The 18,790-nt window shown below is 40.3% G+C and overlaps 1 protein-coding gene across 5 annotated transcripts in view; it reads right to left on the minus strand.

The window, feature by feature from the left end:
- The window catches only part of clip1a (CAP-GLY domain containing linker protein 1a), a 32,557-nt gene that overhangs the window by 11,057 nt on the left and 2,710 nt on the right, over positions 1-18,790 (minus strand). For 3 of the 5 annotated variants that reach the window (XM_047380784.1, XM_047380783.1, XM_047380785.1), the window contains exons 2-17: positions 17,252-17,546; positions 15,950-16,497; positions 15,200-15,324; positions 14,875-15,091; positions 14,577-14,774; positions 14,385-14,476; positions 14,242-14,302; positions 10,689-10,793; positions 6,832-7,740; positions 6,604-6,720; positions 6,421-6,478; positions 6,228-6,311; positions 5,925-6,081; positions 5,625-5,790; positions 4,908-5,123; positions 467-2,911 (exon numbers count right to left, since the gene is read on the minus strand). In XM_047380784.1, the coding sequence (XP_047236740.1) occupies positions 467-2,911; positions 4,908-5,123; positions 5,625-5,790; positions 5,925-6,081; positions 6,228-6,311; positions 6,421-6,478; positions 6,604-6,720; positions 6,832-7,740; positions 10,689-10,793; positions 14,242-14,302; positions 14,385-14,476; positions 14,577-14,774; positions 14,875-15,091; positions 15,200-15,324; positions 15,950-16,497; positions 17,252-17,342 (5,589 nt within the window). In that variant the 5' untranslated portion in view covers positions 17,343-17,546. The remainder of the gene's footprint in view (positions 1-466; positions 2,912-4,907; positions 5,124-5,624; positions 5,791-5,924; positions 6,082-6,227; positions 6,312-6,420; positions 6,479-6,603; positions 6,721-6,831; positions 7,741-10,688; positions 10,794-14,241; positions 14,303-14,384; positions 14,477-14,576; positions 14,775-14,874; positions 15,092-15,199; positions 15,325-15,949; positions 16,498-17,251; positions 17,547-18,790) is intronic. The other 2 variants (XM_047380786.1, XM_047380787.1) reach the window with 2 other exon arrangements.

The raw sequence follows: 18,790 nt of genomic DNA on the forward strand, positions 1-18,790 counted from the left end.
GAAGAGAACGTTGAGAGACTCAAGACCCAACACTCTGGATGAGCTAAAGGCCGCTATCGAAGCATCCTGGGCCTCCATAAGACCTCAGCAGTGCCACAAGCTGATTGCCTCCATGCCACGCCGCATTGAAGCAGTCATTTCTGCCAAAGGATTCCCGACCAAGTATTGAGTGCATAACTGTACATGATTATTTGAAGGTTGACGTTTTTTGTATTAAAAACACTTTTCTTTTATTGGTCGGATGAAATATGCTAATTTTGTGAGACAGGAATTTTGGGTTTTCATGAGCTGTATGCCAAAATCATCCGTATTAAGATAATAAAAGACCTGAAATATTTCAGTTAGTGTGCAATGAATCTAAAATATATGAATGTTAAATTTTCATCATGACATTATGGAAAATAATGAACTTTATCACAATATGCTAATATTTTGAGAAGGACCTGTAGTACTGGAGGAGAAATACCTCAAGCTGCTTAGAAAAAGCATTTTTTAGTTGCAACTCGAGCCCCCCAACTCGCTGGACGGCTTCATCCCTCTCAGCCTGCAGGGCATCCTTCTGAGCTGAGAGCTGTGTAACGCTGCAGCTTATTTCTTCTTTCAAAACAGCGGACGCGGACACCTCCTCGAGAGCGTTCTTGTATTGTTTTTCCAAACTTTCCTTCTCAGTTTGTTGGGCCTGGACGTCAGCCTCCAGCTGTGTGTTGCTTGCTTGCAAACCCTCAACCTTTTTCAGAAGCCCTGACTGTTCAGCGAGCAACGTTTCCTGTTTGGCGCAAAGAGAGGAAATTTCCTGCTTCAATTTAGACTGACTAACTAACAGCTCTTCCTTCACTGAGGTCAACAAAGCCATCTGCTTGTCCATTTCCTCAAGCTTAGATGAAAGCCATTCCTTATCTTGCCCCAATTGATGGTTTTCCTGCTCTTGCTGCTTTAGTTGTTCTTTCAGAGCTTCAACATCTGCTTTAAAAGACTTATTTTGTTCACCAGCATCTTTAAGGTTGAAAGAAATGTCTTCATTTTCCTGCGTTACTTTTGACAAAGTTTTCTGAAGTTCCTCAATTTGTTTGGATAAACCATCTTTGTCAGCCTTTGCTTTGGTGATTTCACAGTTTTCAGCTTCTAGCTTTGTGTCAAGGAGGTTCTTTTCCTCCGACACAGATGCTATCTCATTTTTTAACTGCCAGACCTGCTGCAACAGAACCTGGTTCTCATTCTGCAAAGACTGCACCTTCTGCTCAGCTTTGGCCTGCAGAGATTGAAGATGGTGATAATCATTTTTAAGGTCATCTACCTGCTGGCTAAGCTCTAAGCTGGACTTCTCAAACTCCATTTTTACTTTATTATGCTCATCAACAAGTTCAACTTTGGCCTTTTCCAGAATTTCGATAGTAGAGTAACGTTTCTGCAGCTTGCTCTGTAGGTCAGCCTTTTCCCGTTCCAGAATAGTCATCTTAGCTTCTACCTCATTGTTTTGGTGCTTAGTTTCCTCAAGCTTTGTTTCCAGATGACTCTTCTCTTGAAGAAGAGCAGCATTGGTTCGGCTGCAACCATCTAATTGGTCCCTAGTTGTTCGATTATCACCAGCGAGCTTGTCACGCTCCAGAGAAAGAGTCTCTTTCTCAGATATGGCTTTGGTGTACTTTGCATCCAACTCTACCTTCTCTTCTGCCAAACGCTCAAAATCCATTTTCTGCTGCTCAAGAGCTGAATCCAGGCTCATCTTTTCTTTACGCAAGTCATGCAGCGCCATCTCAGCATCGGAGTTCTGATGACGCAATGCTTGTTTCTCCTGCTCAAAAGAAGATAATGCGACCTTGTAGTTTTCATGAGAAGCCGACAGCTGTTCAGTCGAGACATGAAGCTTCTCCTTTGTCTCTTGTAGCTCTCTGAAGAGTTCATCTTTCTCATTAGAGACCTTCCTTTGGAATGCAAGCAGGTCTTCTTTCTCCTGCAACAGGTTAAGCCTTTCAGAATCCGTCACTTGACTGTTTGTCTTGAATTCTTCAAGCATCTGGGCCAAGCTGGCTTTAGAGACTTTAAGCTCTTCAAATTCACGAGTTTGACTCTCCAAGTTTTTCTTGGTTTGGCCAAGTTTATTTTTGAGCTCCTCCTTCTCAGTCTCTTGGTTCTTCTTCTCCAATGCAGCAGCAGCGACCTCAGACGACAGCTCTACTTTCTCATTGGTCAGCGTTTCCACCTGAGCCTGGAGCTGCGTATTCTTCATTGTGAGATCTTCTTTTTCTATGTTCAATGACGTTAATTTTTCTTGCAGCTCAGCATTTTTAGCATCAAGAGACTTTCGGGCATTTTTTGCAGAATCTCTCTCCGATATCAGATCATCTCTCTCACATGTGAATTTTGACTTTGTTTCCTTGAGGTCCTCTTCCAGGCGGCTCTTCTCTTTGCAGACATTTTCATAATCCTCAAGCAGCTGCTTCTTTATGGACTCAATTTGCTGGATGTCCTTCTGATGCTTCAAGACAGAGCCATTCATCTCAGTATTTTCTCTTTGAAGCTCCTCAACTTTGGCCAAACATTCACCTTTACCACGTTGTAGCTCTTTGTTTTCAGTGTCTGCTTCCTGCAGGAGGTGTTTGAGAGTCTCCACTTCTGTCTTCAGTGAAGTCCTCTCTTTATCTAATTGTTTAGTATTGGTCTGTAGTTCCTCTTGATGTTTTGACAGTTCATCATTAGTCATCAGCAGCTCTTCATTCTTTGCTGAAAGCTCCTTGCAACTACTCTCCAGGGCAGAAAGTTTATGTTGCATCTCAGAAAGCTGGCTCTCCAAATTGTCTCTCTCAGCTTCACTTTGCTTACACATGTTTTCCAGATCGAGATTCTGCTTATCCAGTTTTTTTGACATATTGTCAACATCGTGCTTGTAGGAATCAAGCTCAGCAGAAAGTCGCTGGAAAAATAAAAGTGAAAGAAAAAAAAAAGGGATATATATATACGCACATACAGGGTAATGCATGAATAAATACAAAATGAACCAACTGGATATGGACATAAGTGATGCAAATGGAAAGGTTAAGCCTCAGAGGCATAAAACCAGAAAGAGGACCACACCAAAGCTTTCAACCCAAAATGTTTTAGACCGGAAATATTTCACATCAACCACATAAACTTAGAAAACAACAATGGCATTAACACAACTCAAATGTAATTAAAATCTACATAAAGGAGCTGCAGACTGCCAGGGTGTCATCACCAATGGCAGATAATAACACCAGGATGTTTTTCTTGCCTTTTAGTTAGATGATATGGGCTATAAAAAGTGATACTCTTGTGCCTTAAATGTTTAATAATGCCAATAAAGGCTTTCCCATCGATTATCAAGACTAATATACATTTTTAACATCCCATATTTGTTCAGATTTACATAAAAAACAGATTTTTTTCCCCCGCAATTATCTCAGTTTATTGGATTTTGGGAGATGTGTGTGTCATTTCCCATCACAAGCAAACTGAATGAACAGAACTCCAAATCTGCCAGTGGTATGAATAATTTTGGGCTTAACCACACACACACACACACACACACACACACACACACACACACACACACACACACACACACACACACACAGATTTTCCAAGTGAAAAGCAGGGTAAAAATGAATCCCAAAATAATCCCTTCATAAAAAGGTTAACTAAAAAAACATAACTGATTTTCTTCACACTTTAAAATTGTAGAGATAATAACTCGATAATAGCTGAAACAGCTGACTGGTCCTTCTAAAGGCAATTCCCTCACCTGTTACTTGTGAACCACAGTTTAAAGAGTTGTAGTTTGACCAAATGGTCACATTTAGGTTCTCAAAGGTTCTCTTTTTTTTTTTTTTTTTAACTAATTCAAATTTGTTCAAATTAATCTAAATATTTTGAAGGGTTGTAGTTTATACAGTTTTATTAAATCTGCTAAATCTTTGTAAAATCATATACTCACCGGCCACTTTATTAAGCTCATTTGCTAGTTAAAGTGAACCAGCAACTCTGTGCATTTAGGTGTCTAGACACGGTGAAAATAATTTGACTTGGTTGTTAGAGAGAAAATACCCAGTGAGTGGAGGTGTGGACAACAATGCCTTGTTGACATCAGAGGTGAGGAGAATGGGACGCTTGGTTAGAAAAACAGTAGTTCAAATATCCACACAGTAGAAGCAATGCTTGGGAAAAACCATCTCTGAATGCACAACACAAAACAGGAGACCACACTGGATGCAACTCCAAACTTGGACAACAGGAAAAAACACACATCGCCCACTTTGATGAGTGTGTGTAACATTCAGAATTTGCTGTAAACACCATGAAAGCATGGATCATGTCATTTATCAACAGTACAGGCTGATGGTGTAGCGGTTGTTCTTGCGCTTTGAGCCCCTTAGTACCAATAGAGAGCCCTTTGTAAACACCACAGCCTACCTGAGTATTGCCAGTTACAGTATGATGATATTAATGTTAATATTGACTAAAATCTGATCGCTTGGTGAAACTGTGCCCTGAGGAATTGTTGCAGTTCTAAAGGCCAAAAAGGGATCCAACCCAGTACTAGCAAGGTGTACTTAAATCAAGTGGCCAGTGAGTGTAGTTCGTCATAGTAGCTACAGTATATTACATCATTTCATGAAGGTTTACTCATTCTACCTCAATAACCGTAGCAGCAACTTCCCAATGGAAAAATCTAATATTTAGCCTTGGTTCAATGGTGCTAAGATTACCTAAAATAATTGTTTTAAAACTGAAATTTTGCTTTTTAAAGCTGTGTTTCTCATTGTGCTTTGGTATTAAAAATGGTCTGATGTCCTTTGCCGTTTCCTAAATACCATAAATGTTTTGAAACTTTCAACATGCCGCCAGTAACACATATAGATGTTTATATGCTCCTCTGAAGCTGTGCTTACCTGAGCCTGTTCTTTGTACAGCTGCAGCTCAGACACAGTTTTCTCCAGCTCCTGCGTTTTGTCCTTAGAGGAGGAAAGCTCCAGCTTCAACTTATCGATCTGTGTTTGCAGAACCTTAAGTTCCTTCACATGAAGCTCTAAGGCCTCAGAGAGGGTTTGCTCTTGTGAGGCCTTCAAATCCTCAACTTGACTCTCTCTTTGTTTAAGAGAATTTTCCTAGCAAACGAAGAACCACAAAGCCAGTAAAACTTCACATTTTATGCTACTCACACATGCACTGCAGTCTTGAAATGTTGAATCCACATTTCTGAAGCATTACTTCAAAACGTTGTCACATTAGTTTTTAAGTCAAATCACAGAAATAAAAATAGAGAGAGAAAGGGCAAGATTGTAACAGTTAATGTTTTGGAGCATTTAATAAAAATGCTGCTTCTGCCACTATTTTTTTTGCCATCTTTGCTTGAATGTTCATTTATTCATCATCATTGCTACTGATTTCACAGAAAAACAATAATTAATGATGATAACGGAGGCTTATGGACATAATGTGAATTAAATAACAGTTTCCAGCAGGTAGAATGGCCATATGTAAATGTCAATTAAGGTCTGAGACTGTCCTTGTTTTCCTTAAATAAGCAAAAGTCAAGAATGAAAATGGATCAACAGCATAAAACAGAAGATGTTCAAATATTTCTGTGACATTCCTAAAATACTAACCAAGGTATTTATCTTCTCCTGAAGACTACTTGTTTCAGACTGATGTGCGTCTTTAACCTCCTTGAGCTGTTGTTCTTTGTTGGACTGTTCTTTCTGGAACTTTTCATCCAAGTGTGCCACCTTCTCTTTCTCCTCTGCCAGCTGATTCTGGAACTCCTCAAGTCTCCTGTGAAACGGAGAACGGTAAGAAACTGAGAAACTATTCTTCACCAAATATAAAACAGCTCTCAAATTCTGCTTACTGCGTTTACCGCAGAGCAAATTAAGACCAAAATAATATCTGATATTTAGTTTCAGTACCTTTCCTTCTGCATGAGGTCTTCATTCATTTTCGTAAGCTGGACTGAACTGTCTCCAGATGCCTTCATCATGTCTGAAATATCCTCTTCTAGTTTGCTTTTGTCCTTCGAAAACTGCTCAAGCTTTTCATCTGCAGCCTTCAGTTTCCTGTCCATTCCTGATGAAAAACAAGACCAGTTAAATTATAGGGTCTATAAGTTGCTACAAAAAGCAAACAAATAAAAACACTAGAATGCAATACTGGTTTGGTGCAGGCTTAGAAAATTATTCAACACAGAATAAATGCCGTTTCAATTTGCTTACCAGCAAGTTGACTTTTTAGGGACTCTGATTTGTTAGTTAAGGATGTGCATTGTTCCTCCTTCTTACTAAGCTTCCCTAATGTTTCTGCAAAAAACCAATGTGTACGTTTTTAATCCAAGCAAACGTGAAAGGAATAAACTGTTCATATTAAACTATCGGAGGTAAGATGTCTCATAATGATCATATCCGTTACCTTGCACAGTTAGAGCTGATTTCTCCAGTTTCTCTGTGGTTTCCTGCAGCCTCTGTTTCTGTAAGGGAAATCATTTGTTTGTTTAGGATGGCTAAAGTGGAGAAAGAAGGTAATGTAGTTGCAAAACCACAGAACAAACAAATAATTATTGGTTTAACATAAACACTGAGCCATGAACCTCACCAGGCTTTGAATCTCTTGGTCCATGCTTTCCTTCTGCTGGTTTAGTGCAGTCAGACCCTCCTGTAAGGAGACCACTTCCTGCTGTTTACCCTCCAGCTGTGAGCTCAGTTCACAAACCTGCAGCAAAGGTAAAAAAAAAATAAGAGCCAACATTTATTTTTGATACAATGACAATGCAAAAAAAGCGACTATAGAGATGAAATGATCAAGAGGCATTTTCTAACCCACCTTTGCACCACTGCTATCTCCTTGGTTTTGGAGCTCTTCTAACTGACTCTTCAGAACCACACACTCCTGGTTACTTTGTGCTAATTGGCTGTGTAGAGTCGCCATTTCTCCCTGTAGCTCTTTGGTTTCTGCGTCCTTGTCCTGAAACGTTTGTGCCAGCCCGGTTTCTTTTTCTTCAAGCTCCTTCACTCTGATTTCAGTAGCATGAAGCTTTCCAAGGATATCCTCCATCTCCACAAGGTGCTGCTCCTCTGCTTTCTCAACACTAGACCGCATTGACTCCTCCAGTCGCTCCTTCTCCTCAGTCATAATTGACAACTTAGTCTTCAGCGCCTGCATCTCCTCGGTCCAAGCTGAAGCCCTGGCTTGGTGTTTGGCTGCAGCCTCTTCTAAAGCTAATCCGTGTTCCAACTTAAGCTTTTCCAGAGCACCTTTGGTTTCTACAAGCGCTTCTGTCTGAGCACCTGCACCTTTGCCGAAGGACACTTTCAGCTGTTCCATGTCTTGCTGGTGAGAAGCAATGGCGGACTCCAGCTTTGAACGCCAAAGTTCAACAGTGCCGGCATTGTCCTTCTCTGCTTGGCTTAAACGCATCTGTAGCTGTTCTCTGTCACTGGATAGCATTACAGATGTAGCCTGAAGCTGGGCCACAGCCTCACTGTGGATTTTATCTTGAGCTTCCAACTTTTCTTTGAATTTCTCTACCGCTTCTTGCCGTTTGGCTTCTTGAGCTAAAAGCTGATCTCTAAGAGAGTTTATCTCTTCCAGGAGTGGGGACAGGGTGGAGTTTGAGTCCTCGGAGTTCTGCTGCATCCCAAGACGCAGCTGCAGGTCAGCGACCTCTCTGGTGCGCAGTGAAATGTCTCGCTCGAGTTCCATAATACGGGATCTCTCTGACACTGTAGCAACCTTAAAATGCAGGAATCTTTCATTAGCAACGGAGTTCAATTCGGCACACTTAAAAACAATTACAATGCTTAAATGGAGTCTAAAACTAATAAACTGATGAGTAAATGACATTACTGACTAAATAAAAACGGCTTTCTAATAGAGAAACAAATCAAACTGCTATTTAAAGATAAAAATATACAAACCTTTGGTCACAAAAAATGCCCTATACTGACCTCTTGAGGTTACCGGACATAGTTTAAATAATGGCAACGTTTTAAAATCCCAGGTCAAACTGGCGTATCATCAAAAACGTATTTTAGTAATTGAAATCAAAAAGTGAAACTCACATCGATTCATTACACTCAGAATGATCAAATACCTATTTCTATACATTTTTATGATAACTAAAGTTTTTAGTAAAAAAAAAACCAAAGAAATGGCTACTGAAAAATATGTCCATATACCGTTACGTATATGCGATCAATTTTCGGGGCTCCGTTAGAACAAACCACTGCATCAATGCCACGTGGCATGACAGCAATCCGTCTGATTCTGCTAAGGTGTTAAGGAAGCCCAGGTTGCTTTGACAGCGGCCTTCAGGTCATCTGGATCGTTGGGTCTGATGCATCATCTTGCTTTTGGAAACACTCCATAGTTTCTCTATGGGGTTTAGGTCAGGAGACTTTACTGCTCACTCAAGGCCAGTTTTACCATAGTGAATAAAGCAGGTATTTACAGTTTTGGTAGCAGGTGCCAAGTCCTGCTGGAACTTTACCATTCTGTCAAGGCCATGGTTATCCTTATTGCTTGTGCGCTTTTCATTACCACACTTTTTCCTTCCACTCAACCTTTCTTTACCATGTTTGGATAAAGCATTCTGAGCAGTTAGCTTCTTAAGCAATGAGGTTTTTAAAAAGGTCTTACCCTCTGTTTGCAGGTTGTCACTATCTGCTGGGCTACTGTTAATCCAGCAGTCTTCCACATGGATATGAAGGCCGTAACACACCATTTCTATGTTAAAAATGCTGTAATTCTAATCTATTTTTAAGTTTTTGAATAGAATTTGTATTATTAGAGTCCTAAAGCAGAACTCAAAACAAATCTAGCCACTGGCCTCTTAAACATACTTTCCACTTTGGTTTTGAGATGTGACATTCTTTTATTAGAAACCTTTTTAATACATTGTCATTTCTAAATAAATCACATATATTAACCAGAATTTAGTGCATCTTATGACTTTAATACAATGAAGGAATTTCAGGATGCAAAGTCAGGGGGTTGGAGCAGGTTTAGACTAGCAAAACGTTGGGACATCAAATAAGCAGGACAAACGGATGCCACGAAGGACTAGAGAAATACAACATGGGACATCTGGGAAAATGATTTGTTGAGGAGACGGGGAAAGAATGTCTGTCTGGTTAAGCAGCAAAATTAGAAAAGCTTTGGTTCATGCTGAGCAGCTTGCTGAAAGCCTTTAAAGAGAATTAGGCTAAATATTTGGAAGAAGTTCTGGTGATAAAATGTTCAAAACCTGACTTAATGCAGAATGATTTAGGTCTTGAAAAGCTAAGGCATACATTCATTGGCCACTTTACTACATACACACGTTGAACTGCTTGTTAGCACAAAAGGCAAATCAGCCAATCACAGGGCAGCAACTCCTTGCATTCAGTCTTTGAGAAGTGGTGCTGGCGTCTTGCTGAAGTTCGAATGGAGTATCAGCAAGGGGAAAAAGGGGATTTAAGTGACTGTGATTGTGGCATGGCTGTTGGTGCCTGACAGGATGGTCAAAGCACATCACAATCAGCTGATCTGCTGCAAGTTTCACACACAAATATCTCTCAGATTTTCAGAGAATGGTCTGAAAAAAGAAAATATTTAGAGAGCAGAAGTGGTGTAGGGGGAAAAATGCCTTGTAGATGTCAGATGAGAATGCATTGACTGATTAAAGATGACAGAAAGGCAACAACAAATAACCACTAGATGCAACCAAGGTATGCTGAATATCTCCTAATGCACAACATGACACACCTTGAAGCAGATGGGCTACAGCAGATGACCAGACCAGGCACCACTCCTGTCAACTAAGAACAGGAAAAATGACACTATAATTCACAGAGACACCAGACTTGTGAAGCATATTACGTGGTCCAAGGATTTTCAAAGTTAGTTGCAGCATTCAGATGGTAGGGTCAGAATTTGGCATAAATGACTGCAAAGCTTGGAACCATCCTGCCTTGTATCAAAATTTCAGGCTGCTGCTGGTGGCAGTGTAATAGTGTGGGTTATATTTTCTGGTACACTCGGGGCTCTTTAGTACCAACTGAATGAAACAGTCTACCTCAGTATTACTGTTGTGTCCATTCTTTAATGTCAACAGTGTACCCCTCTTCTGATGGCTACCTCTAGCAGGATAAAGCAACGGGTCACAAATCTGAAATCTTTTCAAACAGGTGTTGAACATGATAATGAGTTCATTGTACTCCAATGTCCTCCGCAGTCACCAGATTTCATCCAACATAGCACCTTTTAGATTTGGTGGAACGGGAGATTAGCATCATTGATGACCAGCCAGAAGAATCTGCAGCAACTTTATGATGCCATCATGACAATATTAACAAAAATCTCAGAGGAATGTTTCCAACCCCTTTTTGAAGCTGTGCCATGAAAAATTAAGACAGTTCTGAAGGTAAAAGGTGGTCCAACTCGACACCAATAAGGTGTACTTAATAAAGTGGCCATTGAGGTTATACTCACAGTATAAGCAGATTTTTATAAAAGGTAGAATAAAAAGTGACTCGGTAAAATCACATTTTTGAATATGTAGTCACCACAATCTCATCCCTAAGCATAACTTATTACTGACCGGCACCTCTCAGGAAACCTCAACATTTATTTGCCCTGTATTCCTGTCTCAAGCCCTCTTTCCCAATGCAGCACCCCCATCCCCGAGCAGAATTCATTACCCTAGTGTCTTCTAACTCTCTTTGGAGTTTCTCAGCTTTGGTCTTTTCAAAGAGCAGGCTCTGTTCAAGCTCCTTAATGTGGACATGCTCCAGTCTGGTCTGCGTCTGTTAGTAAACAAGGAGGAGAGAAGGAGAACACACCAGTGCCACCATCACATGCCAGCCCAACACAGAATGGGAGGGAGGGGAAACAGGAGAGAGACTTGAGTGAGTGAGTGAATGAGTGAGTGAGTGAGAGTGTCTTTGGGTGTGATGAACAAATGTTTGGGAATGGGTTCTGGATGGGTGCGGTACAGTGTAAATGTGTGGAAATGGAAAGACACCACATGCAGGTATTTCATGCTGTGACAAAATGGCTGCAAGTAGGCATTTCTTGTGAATGGGTAATGGCAAATACGAGAAGCATGTTTTATGGGTGTGCAGGATAAGGATGAGTATGTAGACGACAGTTATAGATATAAACATGCAAAACTGACACCTGGTGAATAAAGCAAACTGTTATGATGAATAATCAACACTGAACATGTGTTTAAAACCGATGCATATATCAAGTTTAATGGCTTCACAACAGCATGGTGAGAAAGCAGTAATGCCCCCCCACCCAGAACTAAACTGTAACTTAAAGTGACTTGCAGAGGTACCACATCCATGTTACAACCACAAACCTCCATGTATTGTGTAGAGAGTCTATTTGATAGACCAACACAAATTAGCACTTTTTTGTGAAGTGGAAGGAAAATGATACATGATTAAAGAAATCTTCAAAGTGTACTCAGCCCCCTTTACTCTAATACTCCTGAAATAGGATCCAGAGAAACCACTGCTTTCAGGACTCTCCTAATTAATAAATAGCTCCCCTATGTGTAATTTAATCTTGGTGTAAATCCAGATGTTCTGTTTGAGGTTTGTTAGAGAACATTAGACAGGCCGGGGAGAGAGTTTCTGAGATGTTCAATGCAGAGTTAGGTTTAAAAAACAATATTCCAAGCTTTGAACATCTGACAGAGCACTGATCAATCCTTCATCTAAAAATAGAAACTTAGAAAAATTAGAAACTTTGGAGAAGCTACAGAGATTCACAGTTCAAGGTAGAAAATCTCTTGACTGGACAATTATTAGTTGTAAACTGTAAATATTTGGCCCTTATGAACGAGTGGCTAGAAGGATTTTATTAAAAGATAATGGACTGCATGCAAACTGCTGCATGTGGCAGAAAACCAACACTGCACATTACCCTTAACACTTCATCCCCCACAGTGGCGGCAGCATTATGCTGCAGGGATTCTTTTCTGCAGCAGAGATGGGAACGTTGTTCAAAACCTGTCCGAGTTGGCAAATGACTTGAAGCTGGGGCGATGGTTCACCTTCCAGCAGGACGACAGCCTCAACTCCAGGAAACCTGATTCAAATGACTGAATTACCTCCTCTGCATGCCACCAAGTGCTGCAAGCACCTGTTAACCACCTATTCATTTAAGTCAGGTGTTTGGCAGTTGGGAAACAACTAAAACATGCAGGACACTGGCCCCTGAGGAGTAAAACCGAGAACGACGGGTTTAAATCAAATCATATTAATGTGTTACAATAGACCAGTCAAAGTCCAGACCCAAATTAATCTGAGAATCTGTGACAAGTGATCCGAAGAGGAACGGGCATAGACTTCAGTTTGTAGACGTGTGAAGATGGTAGAAAAATGCCTAAAAAGACCAACTGCAGACATCGGTTCCACAAAGTGTCAACTCAGGTGGGTGAATACAAATACATACCTCATATTTCACATTTTTATTAGTATGCGTTACATACCATTTGCTCTTGGTCCATCACATAAAATGTCCATAAAAGACAATAAAATTGTGGTTGCATCATGGCAAAATGGGAAAAAGCTTAAGGGGTATGAATCCATTTGCAAGGCACAGTAAGGTCAACGCATTCTAATATAGACATTTTATCACAAAGGTAAAACAGTAGTTTGATAAATACCCATATTTAGAGTTTTTAGTCTTGATTTGATACTAACAAATAAATAAACTCCTTAGCATTTCAGGCAGTTACACTGCTTTCTCCCATGTTGATAAGGCCATTGGTTCAACTGTAGATAGCGAGTATCTTATAAGAAACCAGCAGTTATCAGGCCACCATGTGCAGGACTTGTGACTAACAAATCCCTTCGTAAAACAGAAATAGACCAAAACACAGAAATAATATGATGCAACTTCTTAATACTGCATAACATTAATAAACATTTTAATAAAGTTTAATATTTTGGTGCGTCTGGGTCAACATAATAAACCTCTTCTTAACTTTAGGCTTCACATTTTAAAACAAAATAGACCAAATTCTAAATAACTGCTTAGTGATCCATTTCATTTTCATTTCATTTTAGGCTCACTGCAATTCATTTAAAGTTATTTTTCTTTGAAGTACCTATAGTCATCAAAAAAAAAAAGTGTGCGAATCAAACTGAATAAACATTACATTTGAATCATTGAGATAAGTGAGGTTCCACTGCAGAGCCTGGAGGGATTCAGGTCTGTGACTGTGTAATGAAATGACAAGGGAGCATCCAGAGATTTCATGCTGAGCACTGGACCAACATGAAAGACGAGAATGGGAGGCGAGAACAAGTAATAAGGTCACATTATTGGACAGGAAGGCACTGGAAAAATCACAGCTGAGCGTTAGTACATCTGTAACAGCTTAGTTTTAGTTTGGCCTGGTTATACTGTTTTCATTTTGTGCTTTTCAAGCTGCATGCATTCTTTAAATAAATTCACAGTTGTTAAAAAAATAAAAAGGTGTTAAAGCACAACTCACAAGAAAAGATAAAAGGGGATTTCCAACCCTGTTGAATTCATTTTTAACAACTAATTCAAGCTTGGATGTCGTCAGGATAGTTAAGATTTCCTGCGTAGCACTGCGAAATAAATACATTCTTTGTTTAGATGTAGGAAAACAGAGATAACACTGGACTGTTTTACTTCATCAGTCAGGTCTGCTGTTTAAACTTGTTGCAATAAAAATGCTAAAACGTAGAAAGAAAAACAAGTTCTGTATTTCTCTGATGTTTTAAAGAAAATTCCCATAAGCAGTTCTGTTTTTTATAATGTTCCCCTCAGTGCTACAATAAAAAGATCATGGCTGACACTTTGTAGAGATCGGATTTGGTTGTGCAACCATTTCCTGCTTTGAGCACAGCGATGGCAAAGCTCTACTTGGATCCTATTTTGCTATTTGGTGCCGTCAACGGCTCCTCAGCTAGCATGTGATAAAGCTAGCATCTAACTGTCCATTCAAATCAGCTAAAAAAAGTGGAGAGCAGATAGTTCAATTCATTTGCATCAACTCATTATCAATAAAAAAAACTATCTAGATTACAACCCTGTAAAGATACCGAGTTGAAACTATGTTAGAGCATCTGCTACTAATTAAAATATGGTGAGTTATTATATCTAGACTAGCTGGACATGATAAAAAAAATAAATATTCCTGTCATGTTTGTACTGAACATGTTGCACTCTTACTTGTTGAGGTAAAGGTACGAGTTGCACATTTACCTCTAGGTCTCCTTTGGTAATGCAAGCTTCCTCTACACGAAACTGAAGATCCTCCACTTTCCTATCAAACAGATTAAATATCATAATAAATCCAAAAACAGTGTCCCACATGAAGGTGTGTTTATCTCAAATACAATTCTTACCTGCGCTCTTCCTCCAGTTGATTCAGTAGATCTACTTTCTCCTTATCTGCTGCTTCCACCAAGGAGCGCAGCTGATCCATTTTTGACTCCATCTTCAAAAATAGAAAGTAAAGGGCCTCAACACTGATTGCGAAACAATTTTATAGAAACTAATGTCCAATTTTGTAATTTTGTATTGTGGAGTGAGCTGACCTGCTCCTGATCTTCCCTGAGAAGGCCGATTTCTTGCTCCATCTCTCTAACGTGGACAGTGGCCTTGGCCACCTCGGCTCTTTCCATGTCCCTCTCACCCATCAGCTGCTCAATGTGCTGCTGCTTCTCCTTCAGGGCCTCCTGCAGAGCTGTGGTGCCTGAAATCTTTCGATTATATCTTGATGATGTTTCAGTTAACTGTTCAAACAGAAAAACTAGCATGATCCATGGTGCTAAGCACAGAATAAAACAAATTTAGGACAGTGACATGCCAATACGAAGTGTACTGATGTCTCACCAGGCCTGTTCGGCTTGGCTTAGTGCTAACAGACGATGCCACTGAGCTCATGGTACTGATTGAAGAGGCACTGGGGCTTCTCTTCAGCCCCGACGGTGTGGCCACTACTTTTCGAGCTGTTGTTTTTGCTTTGGCTGGGGTTGTGGAGGGGAAGCCAATGCGTGTGACTTTATGAACTGGAGCAAATAAGCCATATTTAGGTTGGCACTGAAAATATCTAAAGGCAAAAATAAACAAAACGAGAATAATTACACTGTAGAATAAAAAGTGTGCGGTTTATTGAAACATTTCTTTTAGTCGTTCATGAATCGTGTGGCTTTCATACCTGGTGCCAGCCACTGCCCCATCATTCTTTCCAAGCGGTTCATCCAGTTCCACGCCACACCACTCGCCTTTGGCAAAATCTGTTTCTCCAAGGAAACGCACCACCCCTGCCTTTGTGCCACCAACCTGGGAAGGAAACACCAAACATTAGCCAACATAATCCTCTCAGCAGATAAGCCTAAAAAGCAATCCGCTTGGCATGCTAATAAAGCCTGAGTGAGATCATTCCATAAAAGCAACAGAAACAAACATGTTTAAGCTTGGAACTGGGTGCTTAAATTATTAGCACTGGACATTAACCATTTTTCCTTTCTATTTTAATTATTAAAAGTATAATAAAAAACCAAAATCACAGTTGCAAACTTCATGAGAAGCTATATTTGGTGATGGTGAGTAAATTTCCTCTGCATCGCCACTGCATGAGCAATACTTCCTGTGAGCATAGTATGCCAAACAGCCTTCAGGCTGTATCAAGGGACAGAAATAGGAAATTTGTAAGGAAGGAAAGTGCTCATCAGCATTTAATTGGGCTGAAAGTACTGTAAACATATGATTGGACATAACTGTGTAAAATGTTCATAAATGCTAAAAAGAAGTGTTAGAAATGTGAAGGCACAAGCAGTTCAGTGAGACTTCAAGATTACCATCCATGCAAATACTGATGCTACCAAGAAGTATGGATCAGAATTTGGTTCCTTTGCTGAAATACCTACGATTTATTTTTAAAACAGTTAATAGAAAGAAAGTTTACCAGCACACGGTCACCCATCTTCAGCTCTCTTTCCCCCTTCTTGACAGAGCAACTCTCAGAGAGGTTGGAGACAGATTCGCTGTTTGTGTGTGCCAAGTTAGAAGACGCTGCTGTAGCCGGAGTGGGGGAAGAGGCTTTCTTGGCTGTAGCACTCAGGGGCAAGGCTGATTTAGTACCAGGGGTTTGGGAGGCCACACTTCCAACTGAGGGTGTCGGTGATGCTGCGCGGGATGGTGGTGCAGTCTGGGTCCCGTTAGCCTCCCCTTCTGTGCGCGACAACTTGGAGGGGCGGGTAAATATCCCTCGAAGGGCCTCACACTGGAAGTAGCGCACCCCTGCCACAGACCCATCATTCTTGCCGATCGGCTCATCGAGGACGATCCCTGCCCACTGCCCGGGAGCAAACTGCGTCTCTCCCAAAAACTGTATGTAGCCAGGCTTGTTTCCATTCACCCATACTTGCTCCCCAATCTGGAACCCGTCTTCAGCATTGCTGCCATCTCCTCCGCTGGTACTGGCAGCTGCTTTGTCAGCCACAGCCGCTTTAGCTGTGTTTACAAAAAGAGAGCAGAATTTCTCCAGTAAGTGAATGACTCCTTTAGACAGACCAAGAGAAAAACACAGTCTGCTGAGTTTTTTATGCGTTCTTGGTAGAGATGCACCAGTCAGCCTGATATGGGATAGGCCAAATACTTAATACGATTTTTCCAGTTCAGCAAATGCATCAAAACTAAGAACTCTAATCAATGGTAGTCAGTAAACACAATCATCAACAACACGTAGTTCGTTGCACTTTTTTTTAAAGTAAAAATAAGACATGCCTTTATAAATTTAGATAATCTTGCCATTCCTCAATTTTCTGTTGGATTCAAAACTGCTACATTTATGAAGGAACCAGTTTTTTAATCTTTATGCCTAAGAAAAAAAAAAAAATCTATCGCCAGGTCAAACATCAAAGAAAACCAGAAATCGGTAAAGGCCAGGAAAAGCCTGATCCGTGTCGGGTTGAGTTGTTGGTAGCTTTCTGCTTTTATTTGTTACACCCCAAAAACAATCCTCGTGTAGCACGCATATCAAAAAAAAGAGGATTTAATACAATAAATAAAAAAGGTGCAAGCAAATGATTTAACAAAGCAAGTATGGAGAAGCGAAGGATGGGATTCCGAATTTACAAGCATAAGAAACGGCACAAATAAAATTAATAACTTACTTCAACTAATGTATTTATTAACCACACAAACTAAGCTAAAGAGCATCATACAGTGCACATTTCCAGGAAAACTCTCATGATTCACACCGTACCTGGGGGTGGGTTGTTCTTTGGGGCTCCAGTTCCAGGTGGCCTAGCAATCTTGCTAGGGGCTTTGATCCCAGTGGGCTTGGCTGTGCTCATACTTCCAGCAGTGACCCGACCCACAAAGTTTGTGTCTTACAGTGGGTGCAGGCTGACTCCAAAGCATCAAAATAATTTTCCCCAGGTCTGTGATGGTGAAGCCGTTCTCTTCACACAAAATGAAGGAAAAATACAAAACAAAAAGAAAAAAAAAAACAGGAAAAGGGAAAAAGGAAGGGAAGGTTCTGCTTACAAAAAGAAACCCTGTTGAAAAAGAGACACAAAAACACAATGCTTAAGAAAATGAAGGTTTATTAACAGACAAATCAGAGGCCAGGAATGTAGACTGTGCAAACTATCCAATAGCAAACAGAAATATATTTATGACACTGTGATTTACTTTGGTTTTAGCACTCCGTTAACAGAGGCACTGTGTCGCTATTATGACAACAAGCTTCTCAGAACAGTCACGGATCTAAAAATATCCCGTCAGGAAGGCCAGTTGATATGCAGCCTTTGATGAAGCCATCGTGAACTTTGGAAGGCTTCAACATGTGACCTTGTTGAGAAGAAACACTGATCTAAAAACGTTCTCTCACTCAATCATTCTGCTGTCTAAAATCGTGTACGGCTTGCTGGCAGCTTTTCTAACACGGGATTAACTGCTGAAACACAACCACTATCAGCAGCAGATTATCCTGTTTGTCAGATAAAGCAGACTGACCAGAAGAAAGCTCCGTCACAACCTCTGCCTGGTCTCCAGCTAGTTTTGAGTCTGAGATCTCCACCCATTACCACTCCTTCACCGTGTTGACAGTTAAAGATGCTGTAGCTCTCACGCTTTTTCAGAAACAAAAGACATGTTTTTTTTTTTCCTGCTGAATGAGTTTAACCCTAAATTTCTGTGCTGTGAACTATTGTGGTATTTTCCTATCAGGGAATTTTAAAGCATGTAGGTATATCTTACCTATTTAATACCATTGTGTCAGAAAATTCTAACTTGTTTTGCTATTTCAATGTTGCCGGCAGTGATTGTGTTGTTTTTACTCTGATTGTTGAAGGCAATTTGCAGGATTTGACTTGTTTTTTACCAATTCTTGTAATCCAAACGCATAATCCTACAATGATACACACATTTTAAACAGAAATCCTCTTTCTACCATGACATGAAAACTGCAGAAAGACGCTGTGAGGTATTCATTTCCTCTGCTCTGCTTCATGTTTATTTTTGTTTGTTTAGCTTTTGCCGTTTTACCATCAGGAACATCACCCTTCATGTTCCTTTTTTTCTGTTCACCTCTTCTGCCATATTGTTGTCAGTATGAGGCAAATAAAATGATGCAGCAGGTCTCTCATTAGAAAGCCTTGAAACTCTTGTCAGTAGGTTTGCTCATGTGGGATTCTTTCACACAATGCACGTTTTAAACTATCACTGATGCAGGCATTACTGGGATGCAACACAGTCCCACATAAGCAGATAAAATGTTGGATAGGATACAGTGCAGCTC

This window comes from Girardinichthys multiradiatus, chromosome 12, assembly GCF_021462225.1.
Source record: "Girardinichthys multiradiatus isolate DD_20200921_A chromosome 12, DD_fGirMul_XY1, whole genome shotgun sequence".
NCBI lineage: Eukaryota > Metazoa > Chordata > Actinopteri > Cyprinodontiformes > Goodeidae > Girardinichthys > Girardinichthys multiradiatus.